The sequence below is a fragment of the Canis lupus genome, chromosome 5 (genome assembly GCF_048164855.1).
Source record: "Canis lupus baileyi chromosome 5, mCanLup2.hap1, whole genome shotgun sequence".
NCBI lineage: Eukaryota > Metazoa > Chordata > Mammalia > Carnivora > Canidae > Canis > Canis lupus.
The window spans coordinates 6,468,934-6,495,982 of NC_132842.1; the positions used below are offsets into that span (position 1 = coordinate 6,468,934).

At 34.4% G+C, this 27,049-nt stretch overlaps 1 protein-coding gene across 2 annotated transcripts in view; it reads right to left on the reverse strand.

The window, feature by feature from the left end:
• The window catches only part of GPR158 (G protein-coupled receptor 158), a 410,138-nt gene that overhangs the window by 173,677 nt on the left and 209,412 nt on the right, over positions 1-27,049 (reverse strand). For both annotated transcript variants that reach the window (XM_072825311.1, XM_072825312.1), the window contains exon 4: positions 15,322-15,518. In XM_072825311.1, coding sequence (XP_072681412.1) covers positions 15,322-15,518 — 197 coding nt within the window. The remainder of the gene's footprint in view (positions 1-15,321; positions 15,519-27,049) is intronic.

Genomic DNA, 27,049 nt, shown 5'->3' on the forward strand with positions numbered 1-27,049 from the left:
ATTCTTGTGTGCACATATATGATTTTTTTAGTACAGACTTCTGAAAGTAAAATCACTTTGAATTTTTAAGTTTATTCCACATAACTCCAAATTTTATCTCAGAGTCTCTACCAATTTATACAACCCATCCACCAGCAATGGATGGGAATACCTAGATCCTAACATCTTCACCAATACAGAGAAATATTATTGTTATAAAAGTACATATCATTGTTTTAATTTGCATTTGTAATTATTCATGAATATAGAGTGCATTTTCATATTATTGTTGTTTTTACAAATTGCTGATGTGTATTCTTTGCTATTTTTCTATAGGATATTCTTCTATTTCTTATTGATTGCTAAATGTTTTGTTTGTTTGTTTTTTAATTTTCATTTATTTATGGTAGTCACAGAGAGAGAGAGAGAGGCAGAGACACAGGCAGAGGGAGAAGCAGGCTCCATGCACCGGGAGCCCGACGTGGGATTCGATCCCAGGTCTCCAAATCGCGCCCTGGGCCAAAGGCAGGCGCCAAACCGCTGCGCCACCCAGGGATCCCGTTTTGTTTGTTTTTATGTTAAAAATGTTAATCCTTTGCTATCATAGTATATCAAAAACAACCTTTTTTGAATTTGCCTTTTAATTTTTTAAATGTTATACTTAGCTCTAAAGTTCACTCTTAAAAAAAAAAAAAAAAAAAAAAAAAAAAAAAAATAAAGTTCACTCTTTACAAGGTGAAAGCAGAAAAAGTAGATATTCTTGATCACTAATAAAAGTGGCTTTAAGGAAAAATAACGTACAAGTGAGCTAAATAATTTCCATAGTAACAGAGGAAGAAAAGTAATGAAATTCTACATTTGAGCTGGAGGACTAAGCTCTACTCAGAGCTCATAAAATATTTTTGTGTTGACAAAATACATTAGGGGATACATATTGTGTGCTGGGATGGAGACTGTAATTTTTTAAGATCAAATTTCTCCTGGCACTTTTATTAAAATATACCATGGATATTTGTCAGAAGAAAAGTAAAAATGGATAAGAATGGAAAGCATTCCATTTTATTTGAAATACACTTAACTTTAAATATTTAGGGAAAAGCACTGTCAAAATACATTTCAGACTGCATCAAGTTCAAAATACCTGAGACTAGGCTAGTAAATTATGAAATGGGATAACTGCTGGCAAATCTATTATACCTTGGATAAATGTAGTTCGTCAAGCATTCCATTTTATTTGAAATACACTTAACTTTAAATATTTAGGGAAAAGCATCTGTCAAAATACATTTCAGACTGCATCAAGTTCAAAATACCTGAGACTAGGCTAGTAAATTATGAAATGGGATAACTGTTGGCAAATCTATTATACCTTGGATAAATGTAGTTCGTCATCTGTAGAAATCCTGAATTTTGATAAAATTATTCAAGAAGTGGGCTATCTCTAGACAAAATGGTTTCAGGGCCATTGTTTTCACAAAGGCCCTTTTACATCCTAAATCGATAGTATTTCTTCTGTCATTATTTCCTCTGAGCCTGACACTCCCAGAGAGGGAGGGGCAAATCTGTGGTCACACATTAGTTTCCCTGTTAACACCTGTGGCTCCTAAAGTTAACCAGCAACAATAACCTTGCAGAAGAGATCCATTTACTGCCTCTGAATCCTTCTTAACACAATGCTCCAATAAACGATAAATGGAAGGGAGGTGGCAACCATGTTTTTAGCTCAAGTTCCACTCCTCATTAGCATAACAACTAATCTGATTTAGATAGTATCTGTATTTTAAATAGGATGGAAAGACTCAAAGACTGGAAATTTTCTTTAAAAAAATATATTTTTATTTTATTTTTTCATGAGAGACACACAGAGAGAGGCAGAGAGACATAGGCAGAGGAGAAGCAGGCTCCATTCAGGGCGCCCAATGCGAGACTTGATCCCAGAACTCCAAGATCATGCCCTGGGCCAAAGGCAGGCGCTAAACCTCTGAGCCACCCAGGTGTCCCTGGAAATCTTTCAAAGCAAAATACTTAGAGCTCTAACACTCTGGGGACAGTGACACTGATCTTTGGAACAGGGATGCTGAGTCCACACTTCCTTGATGATACTCTGCCCCGCGCCTAACTGTAATGTTGAGGCTGGCCTCACTTGGACTTCTTATAACTTAAAGAAGACCATTTGAAAGTTAATTCAGAAAACATGCTTATATTTCTCTAGTTTTCAAGCCTAGCACTTCAGGTTTCTTCATGTAGATTTTTAAATATATTTCATGGAAGGAAAATATTATACAAATGATATCACACATCATGTTACAAAATCAAATATTTTATTTTAAATGATATAACTTTGCTTGGTTCTTGTTTTTTTCACCCCCATAAGAACAAAAGTATGGAATTAAAAGTTGTAATACTTTTAATTAAAAAAAAAGAATTAAAAGTTTTAATATTTTCTCCTTTGGTAACTCTTGGAATGTTCCAGAAATTCCTTCAATGAATGAATCTGCATAAATTCCTTCAATGAATGAATCATTAAAAAATTAATCTTACATTAGCTGGTATGAAATGATTCCTAGATTTGTAGATTCAATACTCCCCCGAACTGCTTACTACATTAGTCAGGTTTGATTTTAGAGTTCATATATTGTTGTTGTTGTTGTCCAAACTCTTGGACTCATTAAAAGACTCTTCTGGATCCAGTGACAATGACACTTATGTTCAATCTGTTAGCTAGAGAAATGATGGCCTTAGCAGTGCTAACTAACTATTCCACACAATTAGTATATCAGATTAAGAATATGAATCTCTCAGGTTCAAAGAATCATAGAATCTTAGTGCTTGGAAGTTACCTCAACAAATCCACCATTTTACAAAGAAAGGATAAAATAAGGCTAACTAGTTAGCAGCAGAATAGTGTCTTTAACTCCCAGGTAACAAATACATATATATATATATATATATATATTATATGACTTGATTTTGAATATAATCAGAGTGCTTTTCAATTGGAAAGTAAGTAAATATTTTATAAAGACTGTTTTGATTACTATAGTTTGTACTAACTTTGTAGTAACTTTTAAAATTACAAAATCTTTATGAAGCCTCCAACTTTTTTTTCTTTTCAAGATTGTTTTGGCTATTTGGAACCAAGTTCTCCACCATCCCCTCAGCAGTGAGAGGGCTCAGGGTGAGTTGTAGTATAAAAATGAGTGCACAGAGAACAAAATAAACTTGAAAATAGTGTAGGGAGAGGTGGGAAAGGCAGCAGTAGATATGTGAGTTTCCCTCCACAGTGATTGTTCCTCAGCAGCAGCCCAAAAAGTAAATGCTCCAAATTTCACTAATGGAATGTTTCAGCCTTCTTCTGGCACCTCAACTCCCATTGCTGTATCTCTAACTAATAACTGTCTATTTTCTTTTAACTTAAATCTGGGCTTTTAAGTTACTTTGCTCTTCTTCCTTTTAAAGACTATAGTCTAATACCAGAGAAGATGAAAATAAATAATCCAAATTAGTGCAACTGAAAAGAATGAATCCATCACTTTTGAGGAAATGCCTCTGAAATAGATTGATAGCAAAAAAGAAACAGAAAAAAGTATAGAAATATCTTATTTAAATTTTTGGTGATCTTCAAGAGAACTTTGCACTGTTTCAAACTATAGCAAGCAAGACTAGTAATAGTAGCAGCAATAATACTGAGCATGTATCAGGCACTACATTAAGTAATTCATATATATTATCGCATTAATTTTTCACAAAAACCCTTAGATACATATCACAACTGTCCCCATTTTACATATGATAAAGGTAACTTAGAGAGCTTAAGTGGTCTACTTATTAATTAAGTACCTAACTAGATAACCTTAGGGTCACACATCTCAAATTAAGTACCTAACTAGGTAACCTTAAGGTCACACATCTAAAAAAAAATGGAAGAAATAGGATTTTAACTTTTAACTTTGGGGCTGCTTGACCCCAAAGCCTTTGCAAGGAAAGAAAAAAAAACACATAAGGATCAATAGTACAGAGATCAAAAACAGTTGCTGAATTTTAAAATATACTGCAGATAGGGGACCTCAGCTTCAATGCTGATGAAAATGGAAAAGAATGACATAGGAGACAAATAGCTTCTCACAACAGAGAAAACTCTTCAAACATTATACAGTGAGAATATTAAAAAAAGAAAGCCTTGAGACTCAATATATACTTAATAGGAGATCTTAAAGCAGAAGCCTAGACCTAGAGAAGAGATAATGTAAGAACTAACACACTGGAGACTTCTCAGTATCAAAAAAAGTTCTGTCTGAAGTTTGAGAGCATAGATTGTATCTTCTGCAGCTTCAATGAAACAAGAACCATATCACGAAAGTAAAAGTAAATAAAGAAGTTAATAAGTGTTCAGATGAGAAATTTTGCTCCATAAAGGACAAAAACTGGGCCATCCTGGAAACTGTCCACATTGCTCATTTTTGAAATATGAATGAAGTAGCAATAATAGAACTTTGAAAGAAAAATAAAGTAACCTCCCATTTCTGCCCTAGCCAACGTGCTGTCACATGAAAGCCACAGTTGGTGGGAGGTCAGATATGACATAAATATAAAATTACCCCTTTCAAAGCAAACTACTTGAAGATATGTATGTTTCATAATAAAAAAAAATATTGGCCAAAATTCAGAACTCAAAGGCAAGAAATCAGAGATGTATTAAAGAATTGTTTCTCCTTTGAAATTCATGATGGTTCTTATTGAAAGCCGATGGAAACAAACCATAGATTACATGTTAATAAAATGGGAAGGAGGAGATGAGGAAAAATAAAAGTGCCAAATTTCTTATATATATTTAATAATGAGGAGTGAAAATATGTTGTGATTTTGTGTGATACTTTATTAGCTCAATAGAATTAAAATATTTAATGATTTTAGATCAATACTGTCATCCTTAGGGAAACAGAAATTAAGGGAAATATCATATATCATTAATGTACAGAAATAAATAACATCATCCTGTATTAAGTGTAGTAGTTGGCTAGTTCTTGAAAGAGGTTTAAGAAAAAATTTTGGAGGCACCTGGGTGGTGCAGTCAGTTAAGCTAGTCTGACTCTTGGTTTTGGCTCAGGTGGTGATCTCAGGGTCATGATCTCAGAATTGTGCGATCATGCCCCATGTCGGGCTCCTTGCTCAGTGTGGAGTTGTTAAGACTGTCTCTCTCTCTTTCCCTTTGCCCTCCCCCAAAATAAATAAATAAATCCTTATAAAGAAAAATCTTTTGTAAATCAGTATGCAACTTCTACAGTACCTCTACAGCTGCATTGAAGGTACTAGTTCTTGGTTTTTAACCATTTTACTCCTTTTCATGTATTATACTGCACCTCTCTTCCATAAATGGCAAAGAAAACAAAAAGCATGAAAAAGGAATATCAATTACTAATTATAAAAGGAAAGCTATAGGCATGATTGATTGGCTTATGAAAGATAATACTGAAAGTGTCCACTTAATTGAAGGACAAGACAAATCACAAAGTTTATCTGTAAAAAGTGATATAACACAATAATCAGAGATAAATTTAGCCAAGTAGACAAAAGACTTGTATACTCAACACTACAAAACACTGCTGAAAGAAATGCAAAAAAGACATAAATAGGTAGAAAGGTAGTCTGTGTTCACAGATCAGAAGACTTAATATTGTTAAGATTAAGGGATCTACAGATTCAACACAGTTCCTATTCAAATTTTGATGGTGTTTTGGGAAAAATAGAAATTCATATGAAATTTCAAAGGGCTCCAAATAGCCAAAACAATCTTGAAAAGAAGAATAAGTTGGAGGCCTCCCACTTTGTAATTTTAAAAGTTACTGCAAAGTTACTACAAAGCTGCGGCAATCCAAACAGTGTTGTATTGGCATAAATAATAGGATAGAGAGCCCAGAAATAGAACCTCATGTCTACTGTCAAATGATCTTTGATAAAGGTGCTAAGATCATGCAATGGGAAAATGACAGTCTCCTCAATAGATGGTGCTGGGAAAAACTAGATATTCTCAGGCAAAATAATGGAGCTGAATCCTTACTCTACAGTACACACAAAAATTAACTCAAAATGGATTGAAGATCTAAACATAAGGCCTAAAATTATAAGACTCCTAGAGGAAATCATAGAAGAAAAGCTTCATGACATTGGCTTTGGGAATGATTTCTCACATAAGAGATGAAAAGCACAGGAAACAAAAGAAAGCATAGATAAACTGAGCTTTAACAAAATTAAAAACTTTTGGGTATCAAAGAATACTTCCAAGAGAGTGAAAAGACAAGCCACGGAATGGGATAAAATGTTTATAAATCATACATCTGTTAAATGATTAATATTTGGAACATATAAAGAACTCTTACAACAATGAAAGAAACAAACAACTTAATTCAAAAGTGAGCAAAAGATTTGAACAAACATTTCTGCAAAGAAGATATATAGTCAATAAGCACATGAAAAGATGCTCAGCTGTCACTAATCTCTAGGAAAATGCAAATCAAACCACAATAAGATATCACTTTCATTCATAAGATGGCCATTATTAAAAACAAACAAGCAGAAAATAACAAATGATGGTGAAGATGTGAAGGAACTGGAACCCTCATGAATTAATGGTAAAAATAACAAATGGTCCACCTCTGTGGAAAAGTTCGTTTGGTGATTCCTCTAAAAGGTAAACACAGAATGATCATATGATTCAGCAATTCTATTGCTAGGTTATATCCAAAAACTGAAATCAGACTCAAACAGATACTTGTACACAAATGTTCATGGTAATACTATTTATAATAGTCAAAAGATGAAAAAAAATAATGTCCTCCAACAAACAAACCAATTAAACAAAATGAAGTAAATACATACAATGGAATATTATTTGCAATTAGAAGGGATAAAACTCTGATAAATGCTACATGGATGGGCCTTTAAAACATTATGCTAAGTGAAACAAGCCAGATAGGAAAGCACAAATAGTGTATGATTTATATGACACATTCTTTTTTTTTTTCTCTCATATAATTTTTTATTGGTGTTCAATTTGCCAACATATAGAATAACACCCAGTGCTCATCCCATCAAGTGCCCACCTCAGTATATGACACATTCTAAAGATAAATTTATAGAGACAGAAAGTTAGAAGAGAGTTTCCTAGGAGGTATAGAGTTCAGTTTGGAATGATGAAAAAGTTCTGCAACTTTTAAGGGAAGTGATGATGGCTGCCCAATGGTGTGAATGTACTTAGTATCACTGGATTGTAAGCTTAAAAATGGTAAATTACACATTATGTATATTTACTACAGTAAGAAAGTTATATATCTCCCTTTGTTTTACCAAATAGTTATTAGAACATCATAATCAGCCTAGTAGAATTTTATTAACAAATCAGTCACACCTTATATTAAAAGCATCTAATTTTGCAAACCAAAAATGTGCAGCTATAAAATCCCTTGTCAATTAATTTCTAATTTTAAAAAAAGAACTACTACAAGAATGTAAGGGAAAACACAAATCATAGTATGTTCATGTTTAAAAAATGACTCTCACTTTTATTTTCCAAACTACTAAGCTCAAACAAAACATGCTAACATCTACTAAGAATAAATCAAGCAAATGATTATTTTCAGGACTAGAATTTGCTGTTGTTCCTTCTGGTGTATCTTTTCTCTTTCAAGTTTTTCATTTGGAAATAAATTATTAAGCTATAACAAACCATACTCTCTCTTCAGAATAGCTAATAGAAAAAAAATATGCATTTGTCATATTATTTGTTTAAAAATGTAGAAATAATTTCAAAATATATAATATCAGCATTTTAAAATACTGCTTTAAAATTGCTATTTTAGAAGATGTCACTGGGATCAAAATCATTCGTTTGTTGACAGATTTAATCTTTAACCAAGGGCACAAGAACAAATGTATATAATTAATTTCTAAATGTTTGTGCAGAGTAAAATTTAATTTGCTCTTTGCAGTATCACACTACAAACCTCACCTAAAAATATAATGGAATCTAGTTTGTGTTGTTTAAAATGATAAAATGTCAAACTAACCTCCGACCAATGATTTAACTGCAGAGCTGATATTTTTGGCATGGGTAAACCTCATTTAACTAAATGTACTTATAATTAGGCTTCCCTGGAGAAATAGTGCAACTGAAAGACAAATTTCTATAACATCTTTATGTCTCTTAATATTTCATGTTAGAACAGAGAGCTTTTTCTCTCTTACCATTATGGCATATTTGCATGCTGTCTCCATGTACAGGATCAGCTGTTAGGTTTGACATTGTCATCACTTTTCCTATTTTTGATCTGTGAATGTGGTTATTTCTGGCAATTCAGAGAAAAGTCTAATAAATAAAAAATGCCTAAGTTTCCAAGTGCTCTATTTCTAATAGGCACTAAATGAAATATAACTTATATACTAAAGCATTTAAGATGTTACATACTGTAAATTCTGGCATAAGTGGATGAAAGAATATGGCCACATGCTGGAGAAAGGAAAGTGGATGTAAGAATCAGATTCTAACTTCTTTTTAGATGCATGCCTGACTAGATGCCTCAGCCATCATTAGTGCCTATGAGTTCTGTCACCAGTCTGACCAGCCCCAGCACACAACTTCACATTCAATAGAAATGTGGAGAAGGGACACCTTAGGGGCTCAGTGGTTGAATGTCTGCCTTTAGCTCAGGTCATGATCCTGGGGTCCTGGGATTGAGCCCTGAATCAGGCTCCCTGTGGGGAGCCTGCTTCTCCCTTTGTCTGTCTTTGCCTCTCTGTGTCTCTCATGAATAAATAAATAAAATCTTTTTTTTTTTTTAATTTATTTATGATAGTCACAGAGAGAGAGAGAGAGAGGCAGAGACACAGGCAGAGGGAGAAGCAGGCTCCATGCACTGGGAGCCCGACGTGGGATTCGATCCAGGGTCTCCCGGATCGCGCCCTGGGCCAAAGGCAGGCGCCAAACCGCTGCGCCACCCAGGGATCCCAATAAATAAAATCTTTTAAAAAAAGGAATATGGAAAAGCTGCCATCCAATCTTGACAGGGATTAGAACCTCAAATTTGTTGCCAGATGGTGAAGATGGTGAATACTTTTTGAAAACTCAGGAAAGAACAACAATATTTAAGATAGTTTATATGATGAATTTACAGTCCTCCCATTTTTCTAGATCCAGGATGGTAACCAGACTTCATGCATAGAACCTGCAGGAGTTCAGCTTGATGAGAGGGGTTCTTCCATTGATTCTGAATCAAATGGTAAAGAGGACCAAATGTGTTTATCACTGTGCTGTACTGGTGGCATGTGTGATGCACACTGGCCAACTCAAATCTAGGTATTCTAGAAGTATCCTTGCATTAACATTAAATAGCAAAGAAAACTGTATCAGAACCACATTTGTGATGCTTCTACAGAATTGATTTGCCTAAGCTATATTTAAGTATTAAAACTTTAGCACACATTCAGGAAAATTAACAAATAAAGCTATGAAAACTATTCTTTTTCCTGTAAGAATGTTTATCATTCAGTACACTTAACAATAGTCTCAAAAAAAAAAAATAGTCTCCATGTAAGAATCCACAGGAAAAATTTCTCTCAAGATTTAATGATAGATGGGGTGCCTGGGTGGCTCAGTTGGTTAAGCATCTGCTTTTGGCTCAGGTTTTAATCCGGGGACAATGGGGGATCCTACTTGGGTGGGAGTCTGCTTCTCCATCTTGGTTTGCCCCTCCCCCTACTCGTGCTCTCTCTTGCTGTCAAATAAATACATAAAAATCTTAAAAAGAAAATCTTAAGGATAGGCATATTCAAGTTTTACCTGAGTGACTGGTCAGTTTTTATCTTATGAACACAGACTCACTTTTTTTCCCTCCTCTTCGCACTGCTACTAGAAAACAACAGAATTTCTTTCTAGCAACTAGCTAAAGCAATATACCCGCACTCATGGAATCCATTCCATATCTTAACCTCACCCTTGATTTCAACTTTTTTTTCCTACTTTTTTTTCACTGAGCCCTAATTTATTCAGTTAATACCTTTAATCTTCTAGAAATGTTTATTCTGTGTGCTGGAGTAAGACAAAATATAAATATATAAATATTCCAGTTACTTTGGGCAACTGACGATCTCTCAGGGGCTGGATTTTCTTTTCTATGAAAAGGGTTGCTTCAGGTCTCTAGTTCTCATATTTTGGTCCCTTGTTTTGATAAATAAAAACTAGGAAATTAGTAACAAATGTATTTACATTATCAACTTTTAGACTGTTACCATTGGGGGCAGCCTGGGTGGCTCAGTGGTTTAGCGCCGCCTTCAGCCCAGGGCGTGATCCTGGAGTCACGGGATCGAGTCCCATGTCAGGCTCCCTGCATGGAGCTTGCTTCTCCCTCTGCCTGTGTCTCTGTCTCTCTGTCTCTCTGTCTCTCTCTCTCTCTGTGTCTCTCGTGAATAAATAAAATCTTAAAAAAAACCTTTAAAAAAATAAACTGTTACCATTGTAATAACACAAGAAGCATGTGTTCCATGACTTCATAATTGATAATCACTCAAGATTTCTTTAACTCCCTCATTTTGAAGGTAGAGGGTAAAACCTTCCTAGAAAGGCCAATGATATAGGTAAATATAAATAGTGAATAACTATAGTTGTACACTTAATCATTCTTATAGGAACAAGAAGCTACATATAAATAAATGCTTTTAAAAGATGGTTATCAGTATAGAAATGTTTGTGTAATAGCACATGAGTAAGTGAATAAGTACTGTGGAGCTTGGGTATTTAAAATGTTTGTTTTTCTTTTAACTGAGACCAATTAAATGAAACTATCCTGGTTATATTTTAGCATTCTTTCCATTCTTTCATGATGAAGATATAGCCAAAATAGAAGACTCTGTACCACAGGTGTTTTGTTCATTTTAGCTATCTGGACAGTCTATTAGGATTAGTATAGGACAACTGTTTTCAATTATAAAGACAATTTAAATGAATTTATTGCCTAGAATTCCACTGCTGGGAATCCCACTGGCTATATTTTTTCAACACCTTATCTTTTACACTATTTTAAATTTCATACTTAGCCTGTAACATGGGAAGCAAACAGATTATCAATTTCACAATTTGGTCTAAAATAATATAGTAACAATAGGCAAATGTCTAGTAAGGTACTTTATATGCACTATCTCACTATATCTTCAAAAGGATCCTGTGAGGTAAGTAATAAACTTTTTAAAAAATCTTATAATACCTTTATTGAGATATAATTAATATACCTTAAATGCTTTTAAAGTGTATAAACCAGTGGTTTTAGTATATTGACACATTTGTGAAACATATTGGCCTAATCCAATTTTAGAAAATTTTCTTCCCCCAACAAAAAAAAACCCTGAACCCACTGGCAGTCACACCCCATTCTTCCCTTCTTGTATCTCCTAACAACCACTAATCTACTTGTCTTTGCTGATTTCCCTATTCTGGACATTTCATATAAATGTAATCTTCATATACATGATCTTTCATGGCTGTTTTCTTTCACTTAGCATGTTTTCAAGATTCATCCATGCTGTCGCATGCATCAGCATTTATTCCTTTTTATTAACAAAAAGATATTCCATTTAAGGGACATACCACATTTTACTTATCCATTCATCAGCTGATGAACAGTTAGATGGTCTCCATATTTTGGCTATTATAATTATGCTGCAATGAACATTTGTGTGAACAATTTTTGCATAGACAAATATTTCCTCCTTTTTATTAATTTCAGGTGTACACTATAATGATTCAATAGTTTTATACATTTCTCAATGCACGTGAAGGTAAATATACTCTTAATCTGCTTTATCTATTCTACTCACCCACCTCCCCTCTGGCAACCATGAGCTTATTCTTTGTATTTAAGAGTCTGTTTTCTGTTTGTCTTTTTTTTCTCTCTTTGTTCATTTGTTCTGTTTCTTAAATTCAACATGAGTAAAATATGATACTTGTCTTTCTCTGACTTATTTTACTTAGCAATATATCCTGTAGATCCACCCACAATGGCAAGAGCTCATCCTTTTTTTATGGGTGATAATCCATTAAATACACACACATGCACGAACCCCGTATCTTCTTTATCGGTTCATCTATGGATGGACACCTGGGTTCTTTCCACATATTTTTTCAAATTAGTGTTTTTGGTTTTTGGGGAGTAAATACCCGGAGTAAATACCCAGTAGTGAAATGACTAGGTCGTATGATAATTCTATTTTTAACTTTTTGAGGAACTTCCATACTGTTTTCCACCATGGCTATACACAGGTTTGTATTTTTTTCTCCACGTCTTTTTAAAGATTTATTTATTATTTATTCAGAGAGAGAGAGAAAGAGGCAGAGACACAGGCAGAGGGAGAAGCAGGCTCCATGCAGGGACTCGATTCCGGATCTCCAGGACCACACCCTGGGCTGCAGGCGGCGTTAAACCGCTGCGCCACCAGGGCTGCCCTAGACCTATGTTTTCAATTCTCCTAGGTATACACTTAGAAGTGGAATTATTGGGTCATATCATAATTCTACGTTTAATTTTTTAAGGTATTGCTAAACTATTTTCCAAAGTGGCTGCACCATTTTACATTCCCAGTAGCAATGAATGAGCATTTCAATTTTTTCACATCCTCAACAACACCTGTAATTGTATTTTTGGCTCTGCTAGTGTGTGCTGTGGGCATGTGCTTGATTTGAATTTTCCTAGTAACGAATATTACTGAGCATTTTTTCATATGCATATTGGCCATTTGTGTATCTTCCAGGAGAAACGTCTATTCAGCTATCTTGTCCATTTCTGAGTTGGGTTATCTTTTTATTCTTTATATTTTCTGGATTCTAGTATAATTTGCAAATAATTCCTACTATTATATAGGTTGTCTTTTTACATTTTTGATGATGTCCTTTGAGGCACAAAAGTTTTGAAGTTTGATAAAGTCCAATTTATTTATTTATTTTTCTTGTCAGTTAGGCTTTTCATGCTGTATCTAGCATTGCCTAACCCAAAATTTATGCCTATGTTTTCTTCTAAAAATATCTCTTAGTTTTGGGCCTTATATTTAGATATATAACCCATTTTAAATTAATTTCTGTATAGGGTATGTTAAATCTCACTTTATAGAGGAAAAAACTTGGCAAAGTGTGGCTGAACAATATTCCCAAAGTATAATAGCGTTCAAGGGCTGAGACAGGATTCAAACAAGCTAATTCTAGAGTCTGCACACTTACCCACAATATTATGCTACTTCTATATTGCAACTAAGGTCTTTCTCTTTTGTCAAAATAGATGTAAATTGATAGATTATAGGTTTTTGTTCCTTTAATTATTGGTGGGTAGGCAATGCAATGGAAAACTCGTAAGAAAGACCTCAATATTACTTCAAAAGGGATCATTAGTTTTCTGTTTTATGCAAAGGACTGCTGCAAGAATATGTAAAAAGCAGAGCCCATGTCTATATGCTATAAACATGCAATCTCTACAATGAAAATGGTTTACTGCTTTTACAATTAATCATTCTTTTTGGTAACTGAAATCAGAAAAGTTTACCAAATGTTTCCTTTAATATACTAGATCCACATTCACTGACTTTCTTAACCTGTATTATTTTCTAAAAATAATCCCCCCTATATTATATCACATTCTGTGAAAACTGATTCTTCAAAAGGTGATCATCTTAAAACCAGATAATGTCTAATTTATCTATTCCAACTAGTTTGTTTCTATAGAAATGTCAGTAAATGATATGTAAAGATACCAATTCTCATGCTAACCCTATAAAATAGCATTTCATATGAAGGTCCAGAGAAATTTGAAAAGTTAATAACTTTGGAAAGGTAAATAACATTAACATAGATTAAGACATTGGTCTAGCAAGAGCTATTTCAGTTTTTTCTTATCATCCAATGTAATAGTCTACCCATCATATATCATAACTATATTTAGCACAGCAATCATTAATGTTTATCATCAATTAAAATTCATACAGAACTATCTCTTATCCCCTTTGTGAATGAATGACATTATATAGAGATTTCAGACCAATTTATTAAATAGACCTTTCAATTCTACCTGCTGTGCCAGTGACAGGTTATTAAAAAGACTAATTTTATCTTGGTAACAGAAGTTAGATATTTCTCAACTCTACTTTCCTACTACTTTATTATATATACAACTTAACACATATTTTGTTTCAAAGAAAGACATGTATTGGTTAAATGAAGAGCAATTTGCCTGTTTGCAGTTTCTTGCTGACTTAAAGCTTGATTTTAATTTGTGTTGTATGCTTCTGTTAATGAAATCTGTCTATTCAAAATAACTATTAAGGTCTATAACATAATGGATACATTCTCCTAGAATTGCAATAGAGGGTTTTTTTTTTTAATGTTAACTTCAGGCATTGTACTAGATGCCATTCAGAGAGTTGTTTTATTTTTTTGATTTCTAATGGGAACACTTTATGCTTCCAATGAGCTCTGTTACCAAAATCAATCTACAACTTTGCTAACATAAAGGGGCCATTTGAATTCAGAAAAGGTGGAAACTTAAGGCTTTGTGTTTTTTCCCCCAATGGCACAAATACATTTCTGAAAGCAACAGAACCAAAAATTCTGACAACACTGGCTACATATAATTAATTGAATGACCAACTGAAGACAACTCCTCCAGAAAGCTTTGCCCTGAAAATTTTAGTATTTCATCCACTCCTGACTGAGAAGCATACAAATGTTTATATTACTCTTTGACTTCTCAGAACGGAACCAAAGGACAGGCTTTCCCAAAAGCCATATAAGCTCTGTGTAGGATCGCTATTATCCTGGGATACTAATGCAAGACCAAATATAAGTTTATGAATAAATTTATTCTTCAAAGTATAATGTGTTCAAAAATAGTCAAGTCCATTTGTCAACTTCAAATATGGCTAAGAGAAATAAAAATTAAATATAACCAATATAAAAAAGCTTTCTAGATATGAAAAAAAAACCTAACAATGCATTGGGTACCAGCAGAATAAGTTCTTCTAGAAGAAGCCAAAGAGATGTAAAAGAGAGTCCTTTAAGGCAATAAAGTACTCAAACTCCATGCTAAATGGGGGAAACATTTTATAGAAGAAAATGTTATAAGATTCCATATTTCTAATCCCTATTTCTCCTGGGAAGCTAAAGAATATAATGTTCATACTCTAGGCTGATTATATTATAGGAAGACTTCTGCTAAACAGAGAGGCAACTGGGACTTGGAAAAACTCTATTTGCTTGAAAAAAAGAGGTCACTTCATAATAAAAAGGAAGGTCATAACCAGGGTACCTGGGTTTACCTTTGCTTTGCGAAAGTGGTAGACCACCAGCATGCTAACGAAGTCAAGCAGCATACACAGGGCTTGGAAGGAGATGATAGCAAGTCGCAAATACTTATCCTCCTGGACAAAGCAGGGGCTGTCATCAGCACAGTAGGGGCAGCCCTCCCTGCAGGGTAGGCAGACATGGACTTCTTCTGACACATCTTTTGCACTTCCTGAAATTTCCAAATAAAACCAGTGTCATTGCACCTCTGAGATAGGTGAGATCAAGTACACAAAACACATCCTCACCTCTTCATTACTTATCCCTTTTATTAAAGACCTTTTATCAACCTTCTTGCTAGGGTAGAGAGCTACTTTGCTTTTAGACTCAAACAAAATTCCTTTTGCCTTTTTGATTAAAAAAATGTCATTCAGAGTAATAAAAAATAGCAAAAAAAGAAATAAAACTCCTTAAAGATATAGAATACTTTTCCAATTCTGTCACCTCATTATCTACCAATTACCAAATGATACTTTCTTTGCCATAAATCATATTCCATAAATATGTGTTAAAGAATTAGCCAGAAAGAAGGTAAGAAAGTTATCTCTTTTCTGTACCAAGTAATACTCAACACTTTTGGAATGTCTTGACCTAGATGGCACAGAATCCAAAATGAGGCTTTGATTGCTCCTTAATTCAGCAGGGATCTCATCTACTAAGTTCATTAGGTCTAAATTGGATAAAATGGTACTTAGCCGACAGTTGTTCAGTGTGCAATTGCCTAATGATGGTGCATCCTTTGCCCAGAGTATAATCCATACTTACAGGCTATCATGTAATTTCCCACTTTGCCTACTCAGAGGACATTTCCTCACCATTAACTACCCACTGCTATTGATCCTCCCTTTACTTTTAGATTCTTCTCTCTCAGCTATCAAACTTAACTTAAATCTGAAGCCCAATAGACAAATATTTTCATTTATTGCTGAGTCGAGTCTAACACTGGCAAATATCCAATTAATGACATATACTTTAAAAAAACTATTTCCAACTCTGAACTCAATATGAAAGACATTAGTGAATGTATATCCAATTTTGTATATAATAAAACCACCCAGTTTAGTATATAACTCAAACCACCCTGTTCAATATGTAACATAACCTTGATTGACTGACAAATCTGGGAAAGAGGTTGTTCTGGTTAATAGCATTTTAATAATACAAAGTTTAACAGAAAGTTTTTATTACTTTTAACTCTTGTTGGAGGTTCAAAATCTTTCTAAAATGTATTTCTCTGCTTTCTCTCCTTAATAAATACAATAGCAAAAACATAATGGAGTATTTCTTTGATGATTCAGGATACAATGTTGTTTAAGAGTACTTATTCTCTTATACAGTGAAAAGTATATGAATTTTAGTATCCAGCAGATATTGTTTCCATTCCTAGATAGCTCAGTGATATGAGGCAGCTCATTTGATCACCTTGGGTCTTAGTTTACTTACATATGAAATTTAAATTGTAGATATTAACCAAGTTAACATGTATAAGTCAAAGCGCCTGGTTTTCCCTCCTTCAAATATTGAGGATGCAAAGAGAAAGCTGAAATCCATTGGTGCCTTAAAGAAAGGTATTACTGTTCAAAATCAATAAGTTGGGAGAAATAGGTGAGGTAAGGAGGAAGTGAGTGAGAATGATAAGCTTCATTTTAGAGAAGCTAACTTTGAAGTCCAACTCCTTGTCCAGCAGTAATATACATTAAAAAATGGGCAATAATACAAGACTGGGGCATGGGAGAAGGATCAGAGAAAGAACCTACAGAAAGCTCGGGGAGTAGATAAGGCAATGATTAGGGAATGCAAAGAGTAAGAAGTACATAAGGCAATGATTAGGGAATGCAAAGAGTAAGAAGCTAGACAGGTAGAAATTTTTGCAATGTCATAAAAGAAAACAGATTTATTGGACATGCAGAAATGTGATCAAAGGTGATGACTGAGGAAAAGCTAGGAGGTATAATTATTGTTTTATCTTTCACTGACCTTTTAGATAGTAGTTTTCAAGGAGTGATAGAGATTGAAACTTGTTTGTCAGGGCTTAAGGAATAAATAGGTGACAAAGTAGAGTATTATCTCAAAAAACATTCCATTGAATGAAAAAAGCCAGACAATCTCATGGTTAATAGGAATAATGATGAAGTAAAAAAATTACTTTGTGTTTTGTATTCTACTACAGGTAAGATATAAGCATTGCTGCAGTCAGCAAAAGGAAGTATTAGAAATTAAGGAAGGATATGGGAAGACTGGTAAGTAAAGGATGGCAGAAGTAAGGATTGGAAATAATTAAAAGCTCAGTTGGAGAAATTAACTCTAAGAATAATTGATGCCTCTTCTCACACTGGAAAGAAGTAGAGCTAGATTAAAGATTTTTTTACATGGATGGAACTAGAGGATATTATGCTAAGTGAAATAAATCAATCAGATAAGGATAATTAACATGTGATTTCACTCATATGTGAAATTTATATTTGTGAAGCAAAAGTATCTATGGAAAGTCTTTTTTGTGTGAAATAGTCCTTTTTTAACCCAATCTTTGCTTTTTTGCTTCAGCTAAATACACAGATATTTTCTCATAAGAAGCTCTTTAAGAAGCTCCTAGCTGCCTATGAGCCAGGCAGTACATACTATTTACTTTCAATTCAATTAAACTTAAAACTTCATTCATATCTAATGGTATAATTCTCCCAGATGGTATGAGCTATTTAGTACTCTGAATCACTCAAGCCTGAAAAATACAATTGACCCTGAACAACATCGGTTTGAACCACATGGTCCACTTATACATAGATTTTTTTCCAATAAATATATTGGGAAATTTTTGGAGAATTTTGACAATTTGAGACAACTCAGATAAACTATGTAGCCTAGAAATATTGAAAAAATAAAGAAAAAGTTGCATATGTAATAAAAGCATAAAATATATGTACATATCAGTCTATTTTAACATTTATAATAATAAAACATATACAAATATATTATAAGAACTTAACATTTATCAAAATGTGTGCACACTTACAGATTACATATGGCACCATTCCACAGCTGAGAGAAATGTAAGCAAATGTAAAGATACAGTATTAAATCATAACTGCATAAAGTTAAATGCAGTAATACTGAACTATTGTAATAATTTTGTAGTCACCTTCTGTTGCTATTGTGGGAGCTTGAGCATTACCAGTATCTGCCTAAAATCCTATCTGATACTAATCATCTCTGCCTGAGCATTTTGTCTCTCCAGTAAATTTTGTATTGCATAAAAAGCAATCTTTCAGGATTCTCATGTATTTTTTATTGTGTTTACTGCAATACTGTAAACCTTGAACAACACCATGAGACCCACACAAAGTACCGCTTCTAGTGATGCTAGAAGTACTTCCAAGAGTGAAATCATGACATTACAAGATAATGGTGAACTGCTTCATAGTTACCATAGATTGAGATCTGCAGCTAGGTGCCTGCCATTTTAAGATAAAAGAAACCAGTATAAGGACTAGTGTTTAGGAAAAAAAAAAAAGGAAATTTGTGAAGATGTTACTGTAACTATGCCAACAGGCACAAAAACCTTGCACTTTTTATGAAATACCTTTTTATCTCATATTGAAAATGCAGCTGTGGGATCTGGATGCTATAAGAAAAGCATACTTCTGGACTCTAATACGATTTTGAAAAAAATGAAGTCACTATAAGAAAAACTTAAAGCAAAAGGAAGGTAAAGGTCTAACGCTGGAGAATTTAATGCCAGCAAAGGATGGTTTGATAATTTTAGAAACAGGTTTGGCTTTAAAAAAATGTCAAGATAATAGGAGAAGCAGCGCTTGCCAATAAGAATCAGCAGATGAGTTCTCAGACACCTTTAAGAAAATCATTGAGGAGAAAGGATATCTCCCTTTTAATGCAGAAGAAAATGTGCTCTTCTGGGGGGTGGGGGTATTGCCACAAAGAACATTTATTAATAAGGAAGAGAAGTGAGTCCAGGATTTAAGGCAGAAAAGGATAGGCTAATTCTGCTGTTTTGTGTGAATGCAGTCAAGTTTATGATCAGGACTTATCTATACAGCTGCTTGTAGGGAAGAGATAAACACCAGCTGACAGTCTTTTGGTTGTACAACAAGAAGATGTGGACCACAAGAACCCTTTTTCTAGATTGGTTCCACTGATGCTGTGTTTCTGAAGTCAAGAAGTACTTTTACAGTGAGGCACTGCCTTTTAAATTTCTTTTGTTATTGGACAATGCCCCTGGCCACCCAGAACTCCATGAGTTCAACCCTGAAGGCATGAAGAGGATCTACCTGCCCCCAAACACAACTTCTCTAATTCAGCCTCTAGATCAGGATGTCATAATGACCTTTAAGGCTCATTATATGTTACTCTATGGAAGTGACTGTCAAGGCTATGAAAGAGAATAGAGAGAACATCATAAAAGCCTAGAAGGATTACACCATTGAGGATGCCATCATTGTTACAGAAAAGGCCATAAAAGTCATTAAGGCCAAAACTAAATTCTTGCTGGAAAAACTGACAAATATGCATAACTTCATAGGATTTACAACAGAGCCATGGCAAAAAAAGGTCGGGGGTAAAAGGTGATATGGATCTTGGAGAAATTTAAGAGTTAATAGATACCATAGCAGAGGAATTAATAGAAGACCACTTGTTGGAGATGAGTGCTTCCAAACCAGTGCCAGACGATGAGGAAGAAGAGGTAGAAGTAGTAGTATCAGAAAACAAATTTACATTAGACAATCTGGCGGAAGGGTTCTGATTATTCAAGACTGCTTTTAACTTCTTTTACAGCATGGGCCATTTCAAGATACAGGCACTATAACTAAAGAAAAATTGGTATAAGGATTGGTACCATAAAGAAACATTTTCAGAGAAATGAAAACAAAAATATATTTCCATAAAGTTACAGCAAGTGTGCCTGCTTCTCCTGCCTGCTCTTCTACCTCTAACACCCCTAAGACACAAGACCTCTTCCTCCACCTCCTCCTTCATAGCCTATTCAACACAGCCTATTTAACATCCAGTGTGAAGACTTTTATGATGATCTATCTACTTTCACTTAATGAATAATAATAATCACGCCATACAGTTAATAAGCTTATTTGTTGTGCATATATGAGTCTTCATGTGAAAATCTAACAGCTTTTAAGCAATAACTGTATGAGACATTTGTATAATCATCATCATCCTCACTTAAATATTCATTGTGTAGAACATCGTGTGCAAGACTTGTATGCTAATAGATAATCTATCCTTCCAAAGATATGTGTTAGTTTTCTCACTGTTTTATAACTTCGCTTTCAAAGAATTATATTACCATATACTATGTCTCTCTCTTTCTCTCATAATTGGGGAGAAACTATGTATTGGCCAATCATCACAGGCTAAGTGTTTTTCTAAAAATGTAACAGTGTTTCCAATATTATTTTAAGAATATGACTATAATACTGTATGCTGCTTTTTACTTAACAATTTATTTATTTATTTTAGAAAGAGAGCACAAGTGGGAGGAGCAGAGAGAGAGAGAGAGAGAGAAAGAATCTCCATCATACTCTGCCCTGAACATGGAGCCTGACACCAGGCTTGATCCCACATCCCTGAGATTACAACCAGAGTCAGATGTCTAACTGACTGCACCACTCAGGCACCTCTCTATGCCACAAGAATTTTATAATGGTTCGTTCATTAGCATATTGAATAGGCTAGCATGAAGCAACTATTGATTACACCAGGTTACTATAAAGCAATCTTATTGCTGCTTCTTTATCAATGCATGAATTAGAATACTTGTAAATAAGTATGAATTTCTTTTCCACATTCTTTACATCTTTTATGTCTACTGTTAGTGAAACATATAACATCTACAGTATTTTGTAGCATAAAAGACAATATTGATGTAGGTAATGACAAGTGATTCATCTTGAAAACAGAGGATATAAACTTAATGGCACTGATAATTATAACAATACTGTAAATTTATTTTCTCTTCCCTATGGTTTTCTTAATAACATTTTTTTCTTCAGCTTGCTTTATTATAATAATAACTTACAGTATATAATACACATACAAAACATGTGATAATCAACTCTATACTACTGGTAGGACTTACATTCAACAGTAGGCTATTAGTAGTTAAGTTCTGGGGGAGTTGGGAGTCATATGTGGATTTTTCACTGTGCAGGGGTTTGGCACTCCAAACCCCCATGTTGTTCAAGGGTCAACTGCATTGCAGAATGCTAAGTACTTTGTATATATGAGCTTGTCAGTTTTTGTAAGATGACCATGGTAAGCAGTTGTAGTCACATTTTAACTATATTTGACAAGTCTTCCAGCTTTGTTAAATTTTCCATCATTTTTAACCAAACTTAATTTGAAAGTCTCTTTTGGGTTAGAGCCAAATCTATGGTCCACTTCTTGTAAATGTTCAAAACTTAACCTTACCCTTGATTTCTTTCATGACCAATATTTTACTTTTGTCCAATTTCCTCATCACTAATTGTTATTCTATTGCATAGTATACATTTCTGTAAGGTATTCTAAATAAGTTTTGTAATGAGGTAGGAGATAGAAAGCACTGATAAAATAATACCTCAAGCTTTACAGAATTTGACAGAAACAAACTATTATTCAATTCAGCAACTATTTTCTGAGTGTCAAATTATGTGTCAAGAACTATTTTACTGGAATAAATCAGTGAACAAAACAAAGATCTCTGTGCCTGTGGAATTTATGCTCTACTGAATAAAACAGACAACCAACCAACATAGTAGGTAAATAACCTGGATAAGGAAGAGCAACCTTAGAGGGCTTCAAAGAAAGCCCTGAGGCAAAAAAACAATAATAATAAGGGAAGAAATTCTATGGGCATTTGAAGTAAGATACTGGCAGCATGTCCCATAACTATCATAACTACTACAATATGATGTGGGTCAAGAATATGTAATACAGGGCATCAAACACCCCTCCCCAAAACTATGATAGCCTCTAGGTTCAAGTCAGTTGTTTCTGGTGCTACTCATATAGAGTACAATTTGAATGGTGTCCTCTAGATCTAAACAACATGTTTAGCCATAAGCTGGACATAAAGAGGTGAATAAGTTTGGGACCTGACAGGTTACACAAATAATTTTAATTATGCTATTAAATACTTCCCTACATATTCACAAAATAATTTACTTTGTAGAAATAGTTTATCTTTGTGTTCTTTTCCTTTGCTTTGTACTATACTATGTCTCTATCAATTTGTTAAAGATTATAGAGAATATAATTAATTACTCCCACTTGAAATTATTTTATTTAAAGAGCAGAACCCTCTCCAGTTCACTTTTTGTTAAGTAGATTGTAGCTGAATTGCAGTACAGTACACTCTAATAAAGTGTGTTGGTCAAACTACCCAAATCAGATTTTCAAGACCTGGAGGCCCAATAAACTTAAATCATCACCAAAGGAACAACCTGACTTTTACATTAGCAAAAATAAAAAATAAAAAATAAAGGAAAAACAGATCTCTTCTCAGATTTTGTGAAATTCAACAACTTAGATCAGTAGAATATTGTCATAGGCTCAATATGATATTTTGCAACATTCTAAACATTTGGTTAGGATCAGTTATTTCCTCTCTGTAAGATATATCCAATGATTAAGGGAAAAGAATAAATTCTCTTCTGCAATTAAAAATGGAGTACGTTTGTTTTGGAAGCTGGGGAAGATGGCAAAGCAGGAGGATCCTGAACTCTCCCTTTCCTACATTTACTAGATATTATCTACATCCAAGTCAATAAATTGGAGAGTGACTTGAAGACTGGCAGAACAAATTCACAAATAAATACAGAGAGAAGCTGCATCTGAAAGGTTAAGAAAGTCAGAAAGGCAGAGGGAGGCTGCCAGCAGGAGGAAAAGAGCTGCATGCATAGAGAGGGCAGAGAGACAGGCCCTTGTACCAAGGAGTTTCTGGGGAAGGTTAATCCCTGTAAACCAGCAGGACTTGCAGCCTAGAGCTTTAAAAGTCAGAGGACTCAGCAGTGAGCAAACAAGGAGGGTAAGTGATAGCTAGGTCTCTGCCCTGAAAGAGAAAACATCCTGAGCAGAAAGACAGCACAGAAACAGTAGTTTACACAACAGGGTGGGGGAGAGGGGTGTTGGTGAATGGGAGACAGATTTGTCTAGAATGACTTCAGAGCACGTTGGGGGACTTCTCCAAAAATGAGGGACCTGGCAGTTGTCATTTTCCTTCCCTGCTTCCCAGCATAAACACAGAGCCACCTGTAAGAAGTGGAGTTCAAGATACTTGCTATCTCTCCTGTTAGCAGTGCACCTGAAGATTCATATACTCCAAGCCTGCTAGCTTCAACCCTGGGATCAGGGCAAATTTTGTTAGCATACACACCCCACCCAGCTGCTGGGTGCACAGCTGCCACCACATGACAAGCCTAGTCAAACCTAGTCAATGCAATGCACACTAGCCACCCTGGCCCACATCCTCCAACAGGTGTATTGTTTTAGGGGATCTAACATAAGACTAGTGGCCCAGTGCAAATTCTGCTAACACTGCTGCCCCACTCCCAAGTTCCCTGGCAGTCATGGGACAGTCATGGGGCAGTCCCACCAACCCCCCAGAGCTGGCCTGCCTGGGTCCCACTAACACCACAAAGATAAGTACAGCCCATAACAGGAAGAGTCAGTGTACATAACTGCACTGAAAGAAAAAGTGACTCAGATACAATAGCAGGTTGTAAGCAACACACATAGGATTCTCTCCTGAAGTGCCAAGTTCTGGTGAACAGCAGACACTGCACTCCAGGGCACTCCAGGACCTCTTCCTCATAAATTCACTACTTTCAAGAGCAGAAGACATAGCTGACCTTCTTAACATACAGAAACAGACACAAGAGGCAGACAAAATAAGGATACAGAAAAATTTATCCCCAGTGAAAGAAAACAAGTTCATGGCCACTGATCTAAGTGAAACAGATATAAGAAGTATATCTGATAGAGAAATTAAAGCAATGACTATAAGGATACTTACTGGACTTGAGAAAAGACTGGAATATATGAGTGAGACCCTTAAAAGAGATAAGGAATAACATAGCAGAGATAAAGGACTCAATAAATGAAATGAGAAACACACTTGATGGAATGAATATCACAATGGAAGAAGCAGGGGAATGAATTAGTGACCTAGAAATAGAGTAATGGAAAGTAATCAAGCTGAAATAGAAAAAAAAGGGATTATATAAATGGAAAATATATTCCATTAAACATAATAACATTTGTGTGATAAGAGTCACAGAATAACAGAAAGAAAAGGAGGCAGAAAATTTATTTGAAGAAATAATCGCTGAAAACTTCCCTAATCTGGGGAAGGAAACAGACATCCAGATCGAAGAGAACTGCCATAAAAATCAACAAAAGCAGACCCACACTAGGACACATTGCAATTAATTTGCAAAACATAATAAAGAAAAAAAATGTAAAAGCAGTAAGACAAAAGAGGTGGATAATTTATCAGAGAAAACCCATAAGGATAGCTGGGAATTTCTCAACAGAAAGTTGGCAAGCCAGAAGAGAGGGGCATGATCTATTCAAAGTACTCAATGAGAAAAATCTGCAGCCAAGAATATTCTATCCAGCAAGGATATCATTCAGAATAGAAAGAGAGATAAAGAGTTTCGCAAACAAAAACTAAAGGAGTTAATGACCACTAAATCAGCCATGCAAGAAATATTAAAGGGGACTCTGAGTGGAAAGGAAAAACCAAAAGTGACATAATGAAGTTAGGAAACACAAAGCAGTAAAAATGAATATTTCTGTAAAGAAACCAGTCAAAGTACTCACCAAAAAAAGGATACAAAAATATAATAACACCTAAAATGTGGAAAGGAGAGAAGATAAGAATAGGCTCAAACTTAAAAGGCCATCAACTTAACATAAACTGCTATATGTAGAATATACATATAAAACTAATGGCAACCATTTATCAAAACCACTAATAAACATGCAAAGAATAAAGAGAAAGAAATAGATTTAAAACAAAGACTATAACAAGAGACAAAGGAGGACACTATATAATAATAAAGGGAACAATCTATTAAGAAGATATAACAATTGTAATTATTTATGCATCTAACATAAGAGCACCCAAATATAAAAAAACAGTTAACAAACCTAAAGAAACTAACCAATAACATTACAATGACAGTGGGGGAGTTTAACATCCCACTTACATCAATGGACAGATCACCTTAACAGAAGATAACAAGGAAACCATGGCTTTGAATGACACACTGAACCAGATGGATTTAACAGATATATTCAGAACATTCCATTCTAATAAAGCAGAATACCACATTCTTTTCAAGTGCACATGTAACATTCTCCAGGATAGATCATATTATTAGTTCACAAAACAATCCTCAACAGGGACACCTGGGTGGCTCAGCAGTTGAGTGCCTGCCTTCAGCTCAGGGCATGATCAAGTCCCACACTGGGGTCCCTGCATGGAGCCTGCTTCTCCCTCTGCCTATGTCTTTGCATCTCTCTGTGTCTCTCAGGAATAAATAAATAAAATCTTTAAAAAAAAAATCCTCAACAAATTCAAGAAAATAGAAGTGATACCACACATCTTTTCTGGCCATAATGCTGTGAAACTAGAAATCAACCACAAGAAAAATTTGGAAAGACCACAAAAACCTGGAGATTAAATAACATGCTACTAAGCAATGAATGAGTCAACTAGAAAATAAAAGGAGAAATTTAAAAGTACATGGAAAAAAATGAAAATGAAAACACAAGTTCCAAACATATGGGATGCAACAAAAGTAGTTTTAAGAGGGTTGTTTACAGCAATACAGACCTGCCTCAAAAAGCCAGAAAAATCTCAAATAAACAACCTCATCTTACACCTAAAGGAACTAAACAAAAATCACAAACAAAAGCTAAAATCAGAAGTATGAAAGAAAGAATAAAAACTAGAGAAGAAATAAAAACTAAAAAACCATTAGAACCAATTAATGAAGCCAGGAGCTGGTTCCTTGAAAAGACCAATAAAACTGATAAACCTCTAGCCAGACTTGCCAAGATAAAAAGAGAAAGGACTCAAAGAAATAAAATCACAAATGAGAAAGAAGAAATAATCAACACAGTAGAAATACAATTATGAGATAATATCATGAAAAATTATGTCAAAAAGTTAAACAACCTAAAAGAAATGGATAAAGTCCTAGAAACATATAAACACCAAACTTGAAACAGGAAGAAATAGAAAATTTGAACAGACCAGTAACCAGTAAAGAGATTGAATGAATTAAAAAAAAAAAAAAAACTCTCAACAAACAAAAGTCCAGGACCAGATGGCCTCCCAGGCAAATTCTACCAAATATTTAAAGAAGCATTAATACCTATTCTTCTCAAAATATTCCAAGAACAGAAAAGAAAGAAAACTTCCAAATTCATTCTATGAAACCAGCATTATCCTGATACCAAAATCAGACACTACTAATAAAGAAAACTACAGGCTGATATCTCTGATGAGCACAGATACAAAAGTCCTCATTAATATTAGCAAACCAAATTCAAAAATACATTAAAAACTTCATTTACCATGATCATGTGGGATTTATTCCTGGGTTGTAAGGGTGGTTCAATATTCACAGATCAATCAATGTGATATATTACATCAAGAAGAGAAAGGAGAAGAACCATAGAATC